A 20,926-nucleotide genomic window follows, 5' to 3' on the forward strand; every position below is an offset into this window, starting at 1 on the left:
GATTCATTGGAAGCTTCTTGCAGAGCAGCTGTAACAGGGTCTGTCATTCGTTGGCATGCTTGGTTAAAAGAACAAACTTTACCTGATCATGTTAAAGCAAAGTTATTGGATGCACCCTTACAGCAGGATGTTTTATTTGGTGTGAAAGCAGAAGAGGTTTTAAAGAAAATGGAGGATAAGGCAAAATCTATGCAGGCGGTCAAGGATTTTTTTTACAGGTCCAACCCCCTCGTTTCAGCAGAAATTGGCCAACCAAAAACTGGTCCTTTCCAACTTCTGACAGACCTCAGAGGGGCAAATACAGATGCCCAAGGGGCAGAAGTCAGTCACAAGGCTCTTACAAGCCACGACAATGGGGTGCCACAACTTAGAAAGGAGGAGAAAGAGAGGTCTCAAACTATCAGAAGACAATCACAATGACTTACCCCTCAGACTGCCAAACAAATCACTCTTGGCAGCTTCCTTGGGAGGAAAACTTGCACTTTTTGCAGACAATTGGCACATCATCACAAAAGACAAATGGGTCCTAAATATTGTAACTCAAGGATATACAGGTTCCACTTTCACACTTTACCAAGGATAAAAGGAATTTCAAACCTGCCATCAAATCAACAGGCAGAGGCTCAAAGACAAATTACAGCACTCCTGGACATGAGAGCCATTCAGCAGGTTCCTACACAGGAGCAAGGACAAGGATTTTACTCAAGACTCTTTCTGGTTCCCCGAAAGGACAAAGCCTGGAGACCCATTCTGGACCTTTCAATTCTAAACACATACCTGGAAGTACCCAAATTCAAGATGCTCACACTATAGCACCTTCTTCCCATGCTGGGCAAGAAGGCTTGGCTAGTAACGCTGGACCTCAAGGAGGCACACCTGCATGTCCCTGTCAGACAAAATTGCAGAAGATACCACCGATTTATAGCAGGTACAACTCATTACCAATTCTCTGCACTGCCCTTTGGCTTATCTACTGCACCCAGGCTCTTCACGCCTGGTACCAGTAATTGCATACTGCAGACAAAGAGGAATCCAAATATATCCATGCCTGGACGACTGCCTTATTCAAGCAGACAGCAAGGACATTCTTTTAAAAATCTGGCGTTTGTAAAAAACCTACTAAGTTGCCTAGGGTACACAGTAAATGAAAAGAAGTCAAAACTAGTGCCCTCACAAGACATAATATTCCTGGGTGCCAGCTTAAATACAATGGCCCAGATGGCTTATCTCATGCCAGACAAGCAAGGACAACTGACTCAGTACTTCAAAATGATGACAACAAAGACCCAACTCACTGCAAGAAAAATTCTGCAGGCCTTGGGATTCATGGCATCTTGCATTCTACTAATACCATATGCCAAACTGCATATGAGGAAATTACAATGGTACCTAAAAAGCGTATGGACTCAACACAGCCACAGCTTGAAAACAATAATACCACTCATTCCCTGCCTTCAACAGGAGTTTTTATGGTGGGCTCAGGCATGTCACCTCAATAAGGGTCAGCCTTTCACCTTGCCCACAGCCAGGCAAACAATGACAACAGGTGCATCGGATTACGCCTGGGGAACACACATGGCAGGACAGTGTATTCAGGGCAAATGGTCTGCAGATCAAATGCATCTCCACATCAATCAAAAAGAGATGCTAGCTGTACAAAATGCCCTAACACCTTTCAAGGACCTCCTACATCCAGGACAACTTCTAATAAAGATGGCCAGCACCACAGTGATGTGGTACATAAACAAACAAGGGGACACACATTCCTACCCCCTATGCAGGCAAGCAATGACCTTGTGGAACACAGCACTGACCTACCAAGTTCAACTACAAGCACAATTCCTGCCAGGAAAGAAAAATACATTGGCAGACAAACTAAGCAGAAACATCGTGGATCCTCACAAGTGGAAACTAGACCCACAAGTATTCACAATGATAACTCAAAAATGGGGGAGCCCAGACATAGATCTGTTTGCCTCCCCCCAAAACTACCAACTGCAAAAGTTTTGCACAAGGACATACCACACCCTATCTTGGAAAGTGGACGCCTCTCATTCAGTTGGAAAACACTAACAGTGTATGCCTTTTCTCCACTGCCTCTTCTGGCAAAGGTGCTGCTAAAAGCCAGATTAGAGAGGCCACAAATGATACTCATTGCTCCAGACTGGCCATGCCAACACTGGTATCCAATATTAAGGAACATGGCTCAAGGCCCACCATGGATTTTACCTCAAATTCCGCACCTGCTGACTCAGCAAAACAATCAGATTCTACACAGCCAGCTCAAGACTTTAAATCTGGCTGCATGGCAGATTATCTAAACAACCAGTCAACACTTCTCTCTACAGCTGTTATGGATGTCATTCTGGAGGCCAGGAGACCCAGCACCAGGAAAACCTACTCAGACAAATGGAAAAGATTCTGCGCCTGGAACCAGGCAAAAGGCCAAAATCCTCTTGTCCCAAATATTCCTCAGATTCTGCAATATTTAACTGAGATGTTGCACAAAGGCCTTTTCATCTATAAAGATCCACGCTTCAGCTATTTCAGCTCATTACAACACGGATCCTCCTATTTTTTCACATCCATTATTAAGACAGTACCTCAGAGGGGCTAAGAACATAAGACCGCCCCGAAGAGCACCAACACCAACTTGGGATCTCAATTTTGTTTTGGAAAAACTTACACTACCACCCTTCGAGCCAGCGTTTTCAGCTGATTTACAATTTTTATCATGGAAAACTGCCCTGCTGCTAGCAATAACTTCAACACGAAGAGTCTAAGAGCTACAGGCCCTAATGGCAGTGGAGCCTTTCATCATTTTTCATCAAGACAGAGTCTCTTTTTACGAACTAACCCTTCTTTTATGCCAAAGGTAGTACCCAGTGTGGCTCTAAACCAAACCATTCATTTACCCACCTTTTATCCAAACCCCCAGAATAAAGCGGAAAGGCCCCTACACTCTTTGGACATTCACAGGCAATTACATTTCTACTTGGATAAAACAAAGGTTTTCAGAAAATCTGATCAGCTCTTTGTATCATATGCTGCAGGATCTCAAGGAAAGCCTATATCAAAACAGATCATTTCAAAATGGATAGGACATTGTATCCGTTACTGCTACACACACCATGGGAAACCTGTACTTGGTAACATTAGGCCTCATTCCACCAGGGCTACAGCAACATCAGCAGCCTTCCTCAGAGGGGTACCAACCAAGGATATTTTGGAAGCTGCAACTTGGAGTTCAGTGCACACCTTCACCAAACACTACCACTTACTTCTATACTCAAAAACCAGAGCTGGCTTTGCCACTGCAGTTTTGCAGGGCCTACTAGCTTCTCCAAACCCTGTTTAGTACCAACCGCCCAGTCTTAACTTTGGGATTCAACCCAAGTGTGATGACTGCAGCAGTGTAACACGATGAACATAGTACAGTTTTGTACCTACCATAAATGTAGATGTTCGAGTGTTCACACTGCTGCAGTCCAGGTTACCCTCCCACCTTCCCCTCTTTTTACCTGGATATTATCTATTATAGCTCCCTGTTTATACAATCTCTAAGATGCATTTCTATGTGGTGTATTTGCTTACAGCTGTAGCTATTGTTTTCTACTTATGTAATTTACTTAGGATTATGTATTGCCTTCCTATTTAGGGGCACCTGACATCTGGGGCAAGAAAAACTGAAGAAAATGGCGTCGGCTGCCTCTTTTATACCCCCTGTTGCACTGACGTCAGGGAAGAAGTGACAGCAACTGACGCCGGACGAAGACTTTGGAACTCGGGCCGACTGCGGGACCGCCTGATGGCAGATAACCCAAGTGTGATGACTGCAGCAGTGTGAACACTCGAACATCTACATTTATGGTAGGTACAAAACTGTACTTTTTCCTGAATCTCTTGAACGTCAGAAATATTCTTCATGATAAACATCTTTGTTCACCTGCCCAGAGACTTCTGTCGACAAACCAGAACCACGTTATCAATCAGTAGTCAATTGTTGGTTCCATGTGTCAAGAGATACAGATCAATGAAAACCAATCTGTTGAACCCAGAAGTCCTACTGCAATAAGACCAGTAAACTGCTCAATCCATTACAAGGAGAAGTGGTAAGGATGCAAATGTTCAAAGGTTATGATCAGATTGGAGTCATGAAGAATATTTGCTCATAGCAGAGATCGTACATTGTGGAATCACAAGGAGTAGAGTTTAGGCAGAATCGGAAACATCTGATGCCGGTGTCCGAGCCTATTCCCCAGCACATAGCCTGTGAGAAAGACTGTTTATAAAAAACATAAATTCCATGAGAAGGGACACCACTCAAATGACAGAATAAGTTCTTTAATTAACACACTTCTGGTACCTCGGGCTTTCGCCTTCTAATGGAACATTTTTCAAACACAATTCTGTCCCTATAAATACCCCCAGTCCCAATTAATTAGTTAACTAATTAACAAATTAACTATCTCATTGATAAATACTCAGACTTTTGAGCTATTGCACTTTTCCATGAAAAGTGTTCCATCAGAAGGCGAAAGGCCAAGGTACCAGAAGTGTGTTAAAGAACTTATTCTGTCCTTTGAGTGATGTTCCTTTTCGTGAAATTTGTTTTTTATGAAGTTTTGTGGTCTTTTGGATGTGTATTGAAGAAAGACCATTTATCTCAGAGTGAGTTGTCCAGTATTCCATTTCCAGAGAATATTCCTGTTCCTTTGATGAATCCCAAAGTTACTGATAGAAGTTGTTCACCGAAGACTGTCCCTGTTACTAAACCCAATACAGATTACCAGTTCTGGTCGCATCTCCAGACTATGTTATAGATACACAGCAACTTGGACGTGAACATTGTGTTTGTTTCTAATGTCTATAGTAATGCATGCCTAACTCCAATGTTATTTTCAACTAAGGACAATCTTTTTAAGAGGGAGGATGTAGATCACTTTGCGTTTATGTATCTTTAAGAATCTATCTGAGGGCTTGCACAAGTGTATAAATACTGAGCACGTGCGAGGCTGACTGCCATTTTCTAATAAGCTGTTGATTTGTAAGCATGCATGTCTGTAAGGTCTGTCTGTTGGTTCGTTTATATTTTATGATGCTGCTATCCATCCTGATGTGTTTCTATGTAATAAAGCATCTAAACAAACTACCCCACCTGTTCGTAATGTTAGAAAGCGACGAGCAACAAATAGGATTATAATTTTGTCCTCTTTGTTTATCTTATGTTTGTAGATGTTGACTTTGCCCCACCTACTGGATTAAACCTCTGAGCTTGACAGCTGGGTACACTATCAGTGTAAGCACATGATATCATTATCATAACTTGTTCTTCTGAAAAGTGAACCCTCATCCCCTGTTAACCCCCACCCAAGCACAGTAGGTAGACAATGCTAGAATTTTGTTCAAAGATGAAGACATCAGAAGGAAGGAAATCTCAGCAGTAACCCAGTGCAGACTCTCTTCAAACCAGTTAATATGCTGAGTACAGGTGTTTACAAGTGAGATGACTTGGTGGCATTATGTTTGAAGCAAGATGTATAGAACAGCAGCTGCATCAGTTTGTTTCCTTAGTAGTGTTATGCACCTGTTTGTGGTGCTAACCTCATCCTGTCTTGAGTGCCTCTCTAGTCCTTTTTACTTGTGTTCTTTTCGGTAAATGTTTAAGGTTATGGTGTGCAAAACAATTATCTTTTTAGCAATCTGCTGATGACCTCATTTAGTTTTCTAACTCTAGTTGTCAGTATTACAGGTAGAAATCCAGGTGTAGTAGCAATGATGATGTATTGTCTTTGTTACCCCATTAATGATATAGTTTGATGTTTGCTAAGTCTAAGTGTTTTGCAATTTCTTTCAGCTCTAGTACCAGATGAAAAGGCGGAGAAGTCTCCATGCATTTTAGATATTGACATGTTCCATTTATTGGTGAGTATTTATTTCCATATGTTCTTGTTTACAAATGAAGTATTAAGATTTTTTTTCCATAGGAGAGAAAATGTTTGACTGATAACGAGGAGCTCATGTATAATTCAATGTTTTGAAAATACTTTCCTTTGATTAAGACGTAAAACAGTTTTTCATTGCATGGTAGACATGAAACTGATGTGAAATCACATCTCATAAATCAAAATAAAAAGGAATGTATTTACATAGAATGTGAACTGAAGAGTAATAATTATTTTGTTTGTGAGTAATACTGATCTCTGCTGTGCAGGACCACAGTAGGATATGGAAATAGGAGAGGCAAGAATTTAGACAGGTCCCTGTGTATGGTGTCTTGAGTTTGATTTTTTTTTTTTTTTTTTTAAATTTCTTCAAACTTTTACCGAGTTAGTATCACTAGGTCAGTGGACTCCCATAAAGGGAGAACTGATGTGGTATGCTTACTGAAAGGGGAAAATTTGGCCGGAACACAGGGAAACTTCCCCTACTGTATTTTCATTAAGTGCTTTGAAATCTTTTACATTCACTTGAGCTACCACTAACTCAGGCAGATGGAGTCACAGTTTAACATCTCATTTCAATGCCAAAAGGCTGAAGGAAAAAAAAAAAAACATACAGTATCCAAGGACCAGAATGCAAAATGGGTTAGTTCTGGAATCCCAGAAAATGCAACCTGGGGAGTTGCCCTTTCTATTAACTTGCAGCAACATGAACATTAAAGCTAGCAAGATACTAAATTGCACAGAAAGGACTTATCACTAGCTGGAAGTGGTTTTATTTTCCACAAAGATCTTGTGAAACCTTATGTGTTTTTAAGCCTAGAGGTCATTTATTTCATGGGAGGCCTTTTCACCAGATTTGTATTCAGAGGCAGTGACATCATCCATCTAAGCTAAGCCAGTATGTAACTGAAAGTACTGCTTAGTTTTAGTTAACTCTTGCCCTCGTAAATGGCAGGAAGATTGCATTTACATTTAATTAGCTTTATAAAGGATCAGGCAGTCTAAGAAAAGATAGCCAGTGGATGTGTAGCAACATACATGTAGCTGACAAGTGAAATCATATTCAAACCCGTTCATGTTACGTTGTCCTATCTCGCCTTCATTCTTACAATGATGGGTTCAGAGCCGATCCTCGGCTCCGACTCAGCTGAATACTTAGCTGAAAGTCTCAAACCTGGCTCGTGGCAAGAAGCTATCCCACAATGCAGTGGTGCAATTCCCCAGATCTCATTTGCTGCTTTATGAGGTTGGATGCGCTCATCTTGGCAGTGGCTAAGCTGTGATAGATTTTTTTCTATTACCTTTGTCAAAACTTGCTAATTTTGTATATTTTTAGCTTTAGTTATAGTAGGTTTAATTCATGTCTCCTTGCTGTTCTTTGTTAATTAGTGATAGTTTTTCCCTTTTAAGCACAGCTTTTGCCGTCGCTTTCTAGGCCCCTTTGGTATCCCGTCTAGTGGTTATTGTTTGTTTGTTAGTGTCTTTATAGCTCGTTTAAGTTAGAGAGCTACATCCCCGTTTAAGTTAGAGGGCTTGCACTGTTTTATTGTTTTGTTTAGAAAATATAACCGTTTTAGTTAGAGGTTCTATTTTCCTTCCCCTGGTTGTTGCTCCTTGTGTTGTCCTCTAGTAACCTTTGATTTAGCTTTAACATATTAGTCTTAGCTAATAAAACTTTGTTGTTGTTGTTTTCCTATCGCCTTTAGGGTCTTAACTTGAAAATGTCTAAAGACCAAAAAGAGAGATAACATAAGTCTTCAGGGTTTAAGAAATGTCAAAAGTGCTCGCAAAAAATGTCCATCACAGATGGACACATTTGTGTTTATTGCCTTGGTGCCATTCATCTCCAAGAAGACTGCACCTTCTGTCATTCTTTTAGTGCTAGAGTCCTTCAGGAAAGGAGAAACAAGTTGATTCTAAAAGGGTTGTTAAAGCCCTCTTTTGAGGAAGCCGTTCATAGTTCTTCCTCCTATTCTTCATCTCCTTCCTCGAAAAAGGACAAGTTTCTTAAAAGACAGTCTCCCAGTACATCAGCTCAGTCGGAGCCGCCAGTCAAACTTCCTAAAATTTCAAAGGCCACTACTTCCTCGGCTCCATGGTCCACGGAGCCATTGGACGTCCTTTTGGTTGATATGTCTAGCACTTCGGCTCCAAAGCCTTTGGAGACGGTCCATTAAGATTTCGCCGGTTTCTCCAACTTTGAGATCGCCAATCCTCCATAGGTCTCGATTTCCTTCCCTATCTACAAGGACTACAAGGAGCTTATCAGATGACGTGGAACGGATGGTGTGTAGACTCCTCAATTTGGTGGCGCTGACTTATTTTTGGCTCCCACCCATTTGGTCTCGGAGCCTACTATGCCCACTGTTGTTCCTCCTCTGAGCCAAGCTGGTCCTTTGGAGCCTGAGTGCTTGGTACCACTTACTGTGGACCCGTCTGTTCCAGGACCCCCTTCAGTGTTGACGGAGCTGACATCTTCTCCAACTCTCTCGGCTCTGTCCGGTGAGTCTGGGAGCTGAGGTTCCTTGGTCAGCCCGGGGGGATTCTCGGCCCCGATCTTCGGTGCCAAGTCTACCCCTCGGAGCGTCGGCTCTGGTTAGCTCGGCTCCCATATCAGCCTCGGGGTTCCATTGCCTTCCTCTGTCTTCTTGGAGCCGGGGGAGTCTTTGGAGCCAGCAGGATCCACCGTTGAGCTGATGAGGAGCGTGCTGTCTACCCATTCAGCACCACAGAAGGATACCAGTACTTGTCCCCCCAAGGCACCAGCTACTGTCGCAGCACCACCCATTCCTCAAGACAGCAGAGACCCAGAGCCTCAGGATCCCCCATTGGGTGAACCTCTCTCCACCGAGGCCCAAGGAGCCACCTCAGAAGAGAACCTGCAAGAGGAAGCATGTTGACTCCCCAGATGAGTCCATTACTTCAGACACTGACCATGATGAGTCAGAAGGGTCCCCATGGTCATCCTCTGACGATCTCATTTGCAGATATTCTAGAGATCCTCAAGCAAAGAGGCGGCTGGCAGACCACCACCCCTTCTGAGGAGTCAGTGTACCTGAAGGCTTTTGGGTCTCAACCTTCAGCCTGCTGGGTGTCTCCACCTTTCGATGAAGTAATGGACCTGGTTAGTCGAAAGGCGTGGGAGTCACCCGACACTACGGAACTGGTCCCTTGGAGGCCAAACAAATTTTTGTCAGCTCCTTCAGGCAAGGAATTTCTAACAAGGGGAGTACCCGTAGATGTTATGGTGGTGGCAGCAGCCACCAAGAAGGAACTTGCAAAGACTTCCTCATCTGTTAATCCTCTGAATAAAGACTCTCAAATTATGAACAGATACGGGAAGCGTATCCTTTCAGTGACTTTCTCACTGCGATCGCTGAACTACTTCCCCCATTTTACGAGGCTACAAAGAGATCTCCTGAAAGAGCTAGGAGATACTCTACAAGGTTCATTAGCTGTGGAGGTGAATGAGAAGGTCTCCTCCCAGCTGTCCACCTTAAATTCCATTGTCAACTCCTTCATGAGCCTCATATCTTATGCAGCAGATGGAGCGAGCAGGGCAGCGGGTTCTGGAGTTTCCCTTAGGAGACACTCCTGGATGTGCTTGTGCAATTTTGCAGAACCCTTTAAGTCTACCTTTACTAATGCCCCTTTTGATGGTTCCTCACTCTTTGGACCCAAAGTAAAAGACACACTAACCTGGTACCAGCAGGAAGGGAAAACTCTCTCTGCCAGTGGAGTACATTTTTCTGTACCTTCAAGACCTTATCCTAAAGGTCAGAAGAGCGGAAAGATGTGGTTCAAAAGATCCCAGAGATTTTTCCAAGATGCACGGGGTGATACCTTCCCCAGGGGCAGATGGGAAGGTAATAATGGTAGATGCCGACCCAGAAGCAGAGGGGGCACGCAAATCCAGGTTGATCGCGATTCCTTTTGCAGATGCCCTCATCAGCTCTCCTGAAAGGAGGCCCGACTGCCCTACTCTGGAGGCAGTTGCGGGACGTTAATCAATGTACCCAGAAGCCTGGCAAAATATCACAAACAACAAATGGGTACTAAATATAATATCCAGAGGATACTCCATCCCGTTTTCCAAACCTGTTCCACAAACCAAAAAAATCCCAGATGATCCACCCAATCTAAGGGAACAAGCAACTATAGAGATTCAAAAGTTGCTCCACAAGAGAATCATCCAAGAAGTCCCTGCAGACCAAATAGGATTTGGAATTTACTCAAGATTCTTTTTGGTGCCAAAAAGAACAGGGGACTGGAGGTCCATATTACACCTAAGCAAGTTAAACGAATCTATCAAGAAGTCAAAGTTCTGAATGGTGACACTGCAGTCTATACTTCCTTTTTTAGAGAAAGACAATTGGATGTGCTCGATAGGCCTTCAAGATGTTTACTACCACATAAAAATGGACAGAACATCAAGAGGGTACTTACGCTTCCGGCTGGGAGCCAGCCATTACCAGTTCAGAGCTCTGCCCTTTGGTCGCACTACAGCCTCCAGAATGTTCACCAAATGTATGGCAGTAGTCACGGCTCACTGAGACATCTAGCATTCCATGTGTTTCCCTATCTAGATGACTGGCTCCTATCTGTCAGCACCAAGCATCTACTTCTACAAGCCAGGGACCTAACTTTGGACATATGCAATCAGCTGGGCATTACAGTAAATTTTCAAAAATCTGCCTTGTTGCCTTGTCAACATATTACATTCATAGGCGCAGATCTAGACACTTCATCTATGGTAGCACATCTTCCAACAGAAAGAGTTATAGCACTCCGACAGCAGATACTTCACCTCCTTCCCAAGAACAAAGTGAAAGCAAAGATAATCCTAAAACTATTAGGAACAATAGCGTCCATGATTACACTGGTCCCTCTTGCCAGAATGCACGTGATCCTTCAATGGCTATTATTCTCCCAGTGGTCACTTCAAGAGCTTCCAGTGTTTCATCTGATCAGAATAACAGAATCTTGCAAGAATGATTTAAGATGGTGGATACACTCCACTCATGTGACAATGGGCAGACCCTTTGTTCCACTTCAACTAATAGCTACACTGACCACGGATGCTTCCCAGATAGGGTGTGTGTGTGTGTATGGGGGGGGCGTTATCTGGGAAGAACAGTCCAAGGTACATGGCAAGAACACGAAGCTCAATTACATATAAATGTTCTAGAGATGAGAGCAGTGCTTCTTGCGTTACAAGCACTTCAAGACTCTCTCCCTCTAGGGACTATTGTGATACAGTCAGACAATAGGTCTGTGGTTTGGTACATAAACAAGCAGGGGGAACCAGATCTTACCCCCTTTGTCGAGAAGCCCTAGGGACTATTGTGATACAGTCAGACAATAGGTCTGTGGTTTGGTACATAAACAAGCAGGGGGAACCAGATCTTACCCCCTTTGTCGAGAAGCCCTAAGAGTGTGGCAATGGGCAGTTTCTTCCCAGCGCTTTCTAATTGCAATGCACATTCCGGGGAAGTCCAATGTGATAGCAGACAAGCTGAGCAGAGCAATCCTAATGCCTCACAAGTGGTCACTCAATCACAATGTAGCAGAAATGATTTTCCAAACATGGGGACAGCCTTGCTGCTATCACTTTGCCTCTCCCATGAATGCCAAGTGCAGCAACTACTTTACCCTAATCCCCCCTCCGGGGGAGACGCTTAGAGATGCTCTTGCTCACGATTGACCCTTGGGACTTCTGTATGCCTTTCCACCATTTCCTCTCATACCCAGAGTAATTCAGAAAGCGCAATGCTCGTGAAGCAGGATAATTCTCATTGCTCCTTACTGGCCTCGCCAATAGGTCTGTGGTTTGGTACATAAACAAACAAGCAGGGGGAACCAGATCTTACCCCCTTTGTCGAGAAGCCCTAAGAGTGTGGCAATGGGCAGTTTCTTCCCAGCGCTTTCTAATTGCAATGCACATTCCGGGGAAGTCCAATGTGATAGCAGACAAGCTGAGCAGAGCAATCCTAATGCCTCACAAGTGGTCACTCAATCACAATGTAGCAGAAATGATTTTCCAAACATGGGGACAGCCTTGCTGCTATCACTTTGCCTCTCCCATGAATGCCAAGTGCAGCAACTACTTTACCCTAATCCCCCCTCCGGGGGAGACGCTTAGAGATGCTCTTGCTCACGATTGACCCTTGGGACTTCTGTATGCCTTTCCACCATTTCCTCTCATACCCAGAGTAATTCAGAAAGTGCAATGCTCGTGAAGCAGGATAATTCTCATTGCTCCTTACTGGCCTCGCCAAGTTTGGTTCCCTTTCCTTTGGCCTCATCTTCAGGAGAAGCCTTGGATTCTGGACCCAGTGCTGGATCTGCTGACTCATATGTCAGGGGAGCTTTATCCTTCTCTCCACACCCTAAAACTGACAGCTTGGCTGCTCCACTTCCCAATTTAGTCAGGCTTCACAATTTCACTCCTACAGTTAGAAATATTTTAATGTCCTCGCACAAAGCTTCCACTAGAAAGTTCTATTCTAGTAAATGGAAGAGGTTTTCCCTTTGGGCTTCAACATAGGAACATTGATCCTTTCTCTGCACCTATTCATTCTATTTTGGAATTTATGGTGGAACTGTTTCAACAAGGCTCAGCTGCAGCAACCATCAAGGTTCAACTTACTTCAATTTCAGATTTTCATATCGGTGATTCTACTTCCAACTTAATGTCACATAGGTTGTGTAGAGCCTTCTTAAAAGGTGCCTCATTATTAAGACCTCCCTTTAAAGGAACCCCTTTCTCCTTGGGATCTAAATTTTATTTTGTCTCATCTCACGTTACCTCCCTTCGAGCCCTCTTCATCTTCAGACCTCAAGTTCCTTTCCTGGAAGACCTTGTTTCTAGTGGCTATAACTTCTGCTAGAAGGGTGTCAGAATTGCATGCTTTTTCTATTAAACCACCATATTTGATTTTTCATAAGGAATGAGTATCCTTTGGTTTCACAGTGCTTAAAGGTGTACTTCCGTGAGCCACCCAGGGAAAAGATGCTAGGAACGCTGTCCCATCATTGTAAGAATGAAGGCGAGATAGGACAACATAATTTCAAAAAGTTATGTACTCACCATAACGTTCCATGTTTGTTGTCCATCTCGCCGTTCATTCTTACGAACCCTCTCTCCTTCCCCCTGCCAAAGATGCCTTGCGGACCTGGTAGATTTTTTGCTACTTTTAGGAGTTCTCTGTCTCAGCTTGTTTCTCCTTCCAGTACATATAGTCTGGACTTGGATACATGTTTATATGTATATGTTGTAGATATGTATATAGAGTAGATATTGCTCAGTATTAGCAGCAAACAAGATCTGGGGAATTACACCACTGCATTGTGGGATACCTTCTTGCCATGAGACAGGTTTGAGACTGACTTTCAACTAAGTATTTGTCCGAGTTGGAGCCGAGGATCAGCTCCGAACCCATCATTGTAAGAATGAATGGCAAGATGGACAACAAACATGGAACGTTATGGTGAGTACATAACTTCTTTTCCTGTTCTCCCTAGGTTTGAGTTGCAAATGACCTAGGTGAGTAGCTGCACAATGTGCATGTGACCTGATATCGACATCTGTGCAGTGACAGACCGGGTACAAGGCTCCAGAGAGCACCCCTGCATTACCAGGCTATAATTCATACCACACCTTTCGGCTACCTAACTTGGACCGAAGCACTAAAGCCGGAGGCGTGTCAATATTCATTAAGGATATCCACACCTCCAGGCTAGTTGCTCAGCATAATGCATCTGAGATTATCCAAGTGCAACTAACTCTGGGCAAGACCGCAATGCAAATTGTAGCTTGCTACAAATCCCCCACCATGCTCCAGGATTCCCACTCCTCATTTCTTGATACACTGGAAAATATTAGGGTACAACCTAACACCCTAATAATGAGCAATTTCAACTACCCCACCATTAACTGGGAAAACTACTCGTGTACCAACTCTTTTGCTCAACGTTTTCTGGAATTCATAAATTCTAATGCCTTGGATCAATTTATCCACACCCCCACCAGGGGCAGCAATATCCTAGACCTGGTCATTACCAACATGGGCAACCGGTGTTCCACACCAGAGGTCAATTCCTCGTTGGTCAGATCTGACCACAAGCAAATCACCCTAGACATCCACATCCCAGCCCCACCCCCCCATTAGGGAAACCACCGTAAAAAATTTCTCCAAAGCCAACTTCACGCTTCTTAAGACAGAAGTGGCAAACTTCACGACACCCATGCTGATGGACAGTAGAGATATGACTGCTGAATCCTATACAATTCCACTTTATAAGCACTTACACGAGTGCATGGATCGTGCAATCCCTAACAGAACCCCGATGCTATCCTCCAAAAAACTAAGCCAATCTGGTGGTCCCCTGCTATAAACAAACTCTACAACAGAAGAAAGAAACTGTTGCAAAAAAGAGTAAAATCCCATGATTGGAGGAACTCCGTGGTCGGCCTCAGTAAGAAGCTGAGATCCCTCATAAAGTCCTCCAAACCTCGTTACGAAAACAAAATCACCACTGATTCTAAAGACAACCACAAAGCATTCTATAACTATGTCAAGAATCTCAATGGCAACACTCAGATCTGCTCTGAGTTACAGTACAATGGCACTAAATATACAGAACCAACTGATATTGCCGGCTTCCTGGCAGATAGGGTCAGTGCTAGCTTTACCCCTCTCTCATCCCCTATCTAGATCTCGCCAAGGCTTTCGACACCATCCCTCACTCAGGAATTATGGATAAACTCACTAATCTAGGTATAAATCCCTATGTCACAAGTTGGGTTGCCAACTGGCTCACTGACCGAACACACTGTGAAAGTAGCAGACTCTAAATCCAACTTCAGACCATTGATAAGTGGAGTACCATAGGGTTCAGTCCTAGGTCCTCTCCTATTAGCCTGTACTTCAGAGAAGTAGATACCAAACACAGAAGGTTTTTGGCTAACAAAGTTTGCAGATGACTGCAAACGAGGAGCCATAATCAAATCTCCTAACGATGTGGACATCCTACAAAAGGGCCTCACTGAGACAGATGCCTGGTGTTAAAGCCATGGCCTCAAGCTCAATGCCAAAAAGTGCATTGTCATCCCTTTTGGTAAAAACTCTGTACCCATGAACTACCATATAGGCGGTAGTCTACTTAACACCGAAAGTGTGATAAGAGACCTTGGGACACAGGTGGACAGTAATCTCTCCTTTGATAATCACATCGCCACAGTAGTCAGAAAATCCTTCTATGTGGCACACCTCATCACAAAAGGTTTCTCATCCAGGAAAAAAGAGGTCATTGTTCCCCTCTACTCATTAATCATTAGACCCATTGTAGAGTACAACGCCCCTTTTGGTAAGTACCTCACAAGACATCTACAACAACTGGAAAGGCCGCAGAAATACCTCACAAAGAGGATTACCGGCCTCAAACAGATGCCCTGCGCAGACCGTCTCAAAAAACTCTAGCTTTACTCTGTCGCATATCGCCTACTCAGAGGCGATCTCTGCCTAACATACAAAGCTATGTCAAACCCAGAGCTGTTGGACATGCTCCACGTAAAGAAATCCCAATCCCTCTGATCTACATACTCTTGGGACATAAACCTTGTCACCACAATAAACAGAACATGCTGGAGGGATAGTTTCGTGTCTCAGAGACTTCCCATACTCTGGAACAAACTACCTATCTATATCAAACAAAGCTCCTCATTAGCACTCATCAAGAAAAATCTTGATGATTGGACAGGAGATAGGAAATTCACCCTGGGGATCACTTCTGTGGCTCTGCTTGACAGGGGCACAGGAAAATAATTTTCTTGGGAGGCAAAAGCCAGGGTACTATCTGACTAGGCTTATATAGGCCCTAGGGCCAATAGCCTAGTACCTACCTATGAACCTATGATACTTCTAAGAGCTTGGTAAAGGGTCTTGGATATTCAGTTTGCCTTTCAAACAGATTTTCTTAACATATGGAACTGGTTTGCTGCTGCTGCTGCTGCACTCCAAACAAAAACACCTCTAAAATTTGTTTCTCTTAGGGATTTGATAGAACCTACAGTATCCCATTTTCTGATTACCTAGAACTCTTTGCCTTGCTTATGTCATCAGTTTCAAATGCTTATATTTTGGTATGTTCTGTCTTGTCTGCTCAGTAGCAGACACTGACTAGGTTATAACATCTCAGCAAGTTCCAAACTTTCCTACAGAGCAACTTAACTGTGTCCTAAGAGTAGACATGCAGTTGGAAAAAAAGTGACTCTATTTCAGTTGGGGTATGCTGTCCCTTGTTGATGATATCTTTTCTCTTAATGGGGGAAAATGTCTGAACTACCTTTTAATAGGTTTTGCAAGTTTATCTCTTTCTGGATATAGGGAACATCACATTTTCTTCGTGTTTCACTGTTGCAGTCATCACTTGTGGTTTACTTGTCTAGACCCAGACCACTACATCCCCCGTTTTCGGTTCTACGCACTTTTCAATTCAAGGACTTTTCGCTGTAGAGCTGATTTTGTAGCGAGGCATTTCTGAAGTAGTTCCTCACATTACAAAATGGCATCCATTGGTCAGCAGTCTGTGGACACTCCCAAAAAATAAAAAGATAAAGAAAGGGACAGACCACACAAACTTAAGCCTTCAGCCGACCTATCCCAAAAGCAAGTAGTCAGTTTTCTGGAATTCAGTGAGGTGCTTCGCAGCCTCTGATGCCCGACTTGTTTCCTTTGCAAGCCTCTACCGAGACACTTTCGGAGTCCGGTATGCCGCCGGGGAATGCATCATCATCCGATCCCTCTATTGTTGCCGCTTCGGTTGGGTTCGGAGCCGCTTTGCAGGGCACCGGCTTCCAAGGAGGTTCTTTGCACAACCGATTCAAGACACAAATCAACATCTTCACCTCTGACCACTGCATCCCAAAGACAACTGGATTTACCAAGGTCTAAAAGCAAGACCACCCCAAAGAAAACAGTCTCTAGTCACCATCTTACTCCTCCTCCACCGCCTCAGACACAGTTACTGAAAATGGTGAAGGACCTCATCACTTTCATCTGGAATAGCCATACCACTCCTTCCAAAAGAAAAAGGCATACTTCCCCTGAAGTTCATACAGAGCCGGATTCTGAACTTTCAGACTACCTTGATTCAGATGAGGAACAACCACCTCTCACCTCCTTTGAGGATTTTAATGCAGAGGATCCCCAAGGATCTTTCATTTGGGGAAACCCTGCACACACTCTCCACTGGGAAGCCCAAGATTATCCTCAGTCTAAGAAAAGACTAAGAGAGTTTTTAGGTCTTGCTCAGCACAGACCCTTGGCCATCCCTCCTATTCTGGACATGGTGGATGATGTTTTCAATGAATCTAGCCTCACCCCTGATGCCTTACCCCCTGCTCCTAGAAAACCTGACAAGGTAGTACAGGGTGCCTGATTCACATAAGTACTTGTTTAAAAACCCTGCAGCAGACCCAGAGGTCATCACACAGGGGCCCAAAGGGGCCAAGGCTAGCTCATCTAAAAACCTAATTCCCTCTGACAAGGACTCAAGAACTCTGGACAGATGTGGTAAGAAAGTATACACCTCCAGAACCTTAGGTATCAGAGCTCTTAACTGCCAGTTCCATATGCTAAAATGTCAACAGCACATCTTGGAACTTATGAAACAAAAAATTCATCTTTACCTGACACTAATACTTCCAAAGAGTTAGCAGATCTTCTGCACTCTACTTCTCAAATAGCTAAACACTCCCTGCACTGCAGATTCGATGCCCAAGAAGCTTCAAGTAGGGCTGCTGTGGCAGGTTCAGTCATTAGGAGGCACGCATGGCTAAAAGAACAGCCACTGCCTGATCATGTAAAATCAAAACTACTTGATGCCCCCCAGATAAAAAAAAAAACACTTGTTTGGATCAAAAGCAGAGGAGGTCATCAAAAAGATGGAGGATAAAGCTGAATCCATGCAAACAGTAGAGGACTTTGCTCCAAGTTGAACCTCCCGATTCAGCAGAAGCTTTCCCAACCCCCAATAGACAGGTTCAAGGGAGGCCTCGCAGGGATTGACCAGTTAGACCACAAAACCAAGGCCAGTGAAGAACTAAGTAGTGGCCCTCCACCACTCCCACAGCAGGGAGTTCTATGTCCACTCACTACTCTAAGAACGTGCAATGACTCCCACTCCCCCTCCCATCAGAGGTTAGGAGGAAGGCTATCCCTTTACAAACAAAATTGGCTGTCTGTAACAAAGACCAATGAGTATTAAAATTCATTATTCAGGGTTACAAATTTACCTTCCAGCAAGTCCCAACTTACCAAAATCTACCTCCAAATCAGTGGGTAGAAGCATTAAAACAAGTGCACATACTCCATGCTCAAGGGGCAATGGTGCCTGTGCCACAGGAGCAAGCAGGAAAAGGCTTTTACTCCAGATTGTTCCTAGTGCCAAGAAAAGAAGGCACTTGGTGACCCATCCTCAACCTGTCCACTCTAAACACCTTCCTAAAGATCCCAGAATTCAAAATGCTAACTCTTCAAAAACTTTTACCAATGCTGGGAAAAAATACATGGCTAACCACCCAAGACCTAAAGGGTGCCTACCTTCATATACCCATAAGGGAGTCCTGCAGAAGTGCTTCAGAGCAAGTTCACAACAGTTTCAGATGTTCGTGTTTCACTGTTGCAGTCATCACATTAGGGTTATCTGCTTGCAGTAGCCCTCAGTCGGCCTGATTATCAAAGTCTTGGATCCTGCATCTGTTGCTGTCTCATCTTCTGTGACGTCAGGGGTATAAAGCATGCAGCCAACGCTATTACACCAGTCTTTCTTGCCGTGTGGTGCCCGAAGTAGAAGCAGTTCGCATGTGCCGGTCGGCCGACTCCTGAAATTTTAGTTTTCGAGTTTCAGAACCGAAGTCTTCAACTAAAGCTAAGTGCCCTGTTGGGGAAACTTTTTCTTGCTCTAAACCAATGTCAGTAAAAGTCAGTAATTGTATTTCTTGTGGAAAGCAAATACCTCATAAAGATTTTAATTCATACTGTATTCCTTGCCTAGGCCCTGACCACAAAGTACCTTGCTGTCGGTTTTGTGCCTTATTTAAGCAACTAACTATTCGTCGTCGGTATATTTATGCTTCTAAATATTTTTGTACTCTGTTCAATTATCCAGATATGTCTTTGGTAAGCCATCCGACTACTGACATTCTGAAAAAATGCAAAGATAAAGACAGAGACAGGGCGCCTAGGTCCAAAGCTGCCGATGATGCTTCTCCTAAGCCATTCGCCAGTTCACCGGTACTCAGTGACGTGCTTTCGTAGCCCCTGATACCCGCTACTTCAGATTCGCAGGCCTCTCCTGAGCCCCCTTCGGAGTCTGGTATGCCGTGAGATGCTTCAACTGTGGAACCTGCAGCTGTCTCTACCTTGGATGGGTCCCTAGCCACTGTGCAGGCACTGGCTTCTGAGGGTGTATTCAGGCCTACTGACTTGCATATTAAACCAACGCCATTTTCTTCTTCAAGGCCTAAAACTCGAACCATGCCTAGAAAACTGACGTCCAGACCGCATGGTCAGGCCTCTATGTCTAAAAAACAAATAAGAATGGCTGAAGACCTTATTACTTTAATCAGGAGAAGCCAGCCTTCCCCCTCTAAGAGACCTAGGACTGAATTTGCTTATGATACTTCTGACCAGGATTCTGAAATTTCTGTTTCCTGTGATGACCAGGATTTACCCTTATCTACCTTTGAGGATTCTGATGCAGAGGACTCTATTCCCTCTGCACCCCCCCCCCCCAGAGGATTTTTCTTTTGGTGAAACCTGGAGCATTTTCGTTGGGAAAGCCAGGATTACTCTGATTCTAAAAAGAGGCTTAGGGATTTCTTACTCCTGCCCCAGCACAGGCCTTTAGCTATCCCTCCTGTACTACACATTGTTGATGATGTCTTTTTGGAATATAGCTTGGCCCCTAACTCTTTACCTCCTGCTCCCAGAAAACCTGATAGATATTACAGGGTTCCTGACTCTTACAAGTTACTTTTTAAAAATCCTACTGTGGATCCTGAGACCATTTCACAGGGACCCAAGGGCATTAACGCTACTACTGCCAAAAATCCTATCCCCTCTGACAGAGACTCCAGGGCGCTGGATAGATGGGGTAAGAAGATATAAACTTCTGCAATCTTGGCCATTAGGGCCTTAAATTGCCGGTTTCATATGTTAAAGTATCAGCAGCATATTCTTGGGTTGCTTAAACAGAAAATGATGTTGATTCCTGACTGTGCTGAAAATAAGGATTTACAGGATTTAATGCATTCTGCTGAACAGGTTGGAAAACATACTTTGCAATGTGGTTTTGATTCACTAGAGACATCTTGCAGAGCTTCTGTCACTGGGTCTGTACTTAGAAGGCATGCTTGGCTTATGGAGCAATCCTTGCCAGATCATGTTAAAGCTAAATTGTTGGATGCTTCCTTAAATCAGGACCGCCTGTTTGGCAACAAAGCAGAAGAAGTTCTTAAAAAGATGGAGTAAAAAGCTAAACCTATGCAAACTGTTAAAGATTTCCTACAAGTACAGCCACCAAGATTTATTATGCATTGGCCCTCTAAGAATTGGTCCTTTCCTGCCTCTTCCAGGCCTTCTCAGTCCAAACCCAGAACCAACAGAACACCCAGGCTTCAGTCCCAGGGTATGCACAGGACTAAGCAGTGGGGGGCTCCCACTTCCAAATCAGGGAGTAGTAAGACACCCCCGCCCCATGTTAAACTTTCTCAGTGACTTGACTTTAAAACTTCCAAGCACTTCTCTACTGACTGCTCCTTTAGGGGGAAAGATTGCTCTGCAGGCAAAAAACTGGGAACTCGTTACCCAGGACAAATGGGTTTTAAATATAGTTTCTCAAGGAAACAGATTTCACTTCCATACGTTACCAACCCCAAACGGTTGGCCAGATCTACCCCCAAATCAGTGGGCAGA

General features: G+C 43.8%; 1 protein-coding gene across 3 annotated transcripts in view; it reads left to right on the forward strand.

Annotated features, from left to right (window-relative positions):
* Window positions 1-20,926, forward strand: part of UBR2 (ubiquitin protein ligase E3 component n-recognin 2) — a 5,196,118-nt gene that overhangs the window by 4,269,083 nt on the left and 906,109 nt on the right. For all 3 annotated transcript variants that reach the window (XM_044061864.1, XM_044061881.1, XM_044061872.1), the window contains exon 38: window positions 5,858-5,925. In XM_044061864.1, the coding sequence (XP_043917799.1) occupies window positions 5,858-5,925 (68 nt within the window). The remainder of the gene's footprint in view (window positions 1-5,857; window positions 5,926-20,926) is intronic.

Source organism: Protopterus annectens, chromosome 1.part0, assembly GCF_019279795.1.
Source record: "Protopterus annectens isolate FY-2018-M chromosome 1.part0, PAN1.0, whole genome shotgun sequence".
Taxonomy (NCBI): Eukaryota; Metazoa; Chordata; order Ceratodontiformes; family Protopteridae; genus Protopterus; species Protopterus annectens.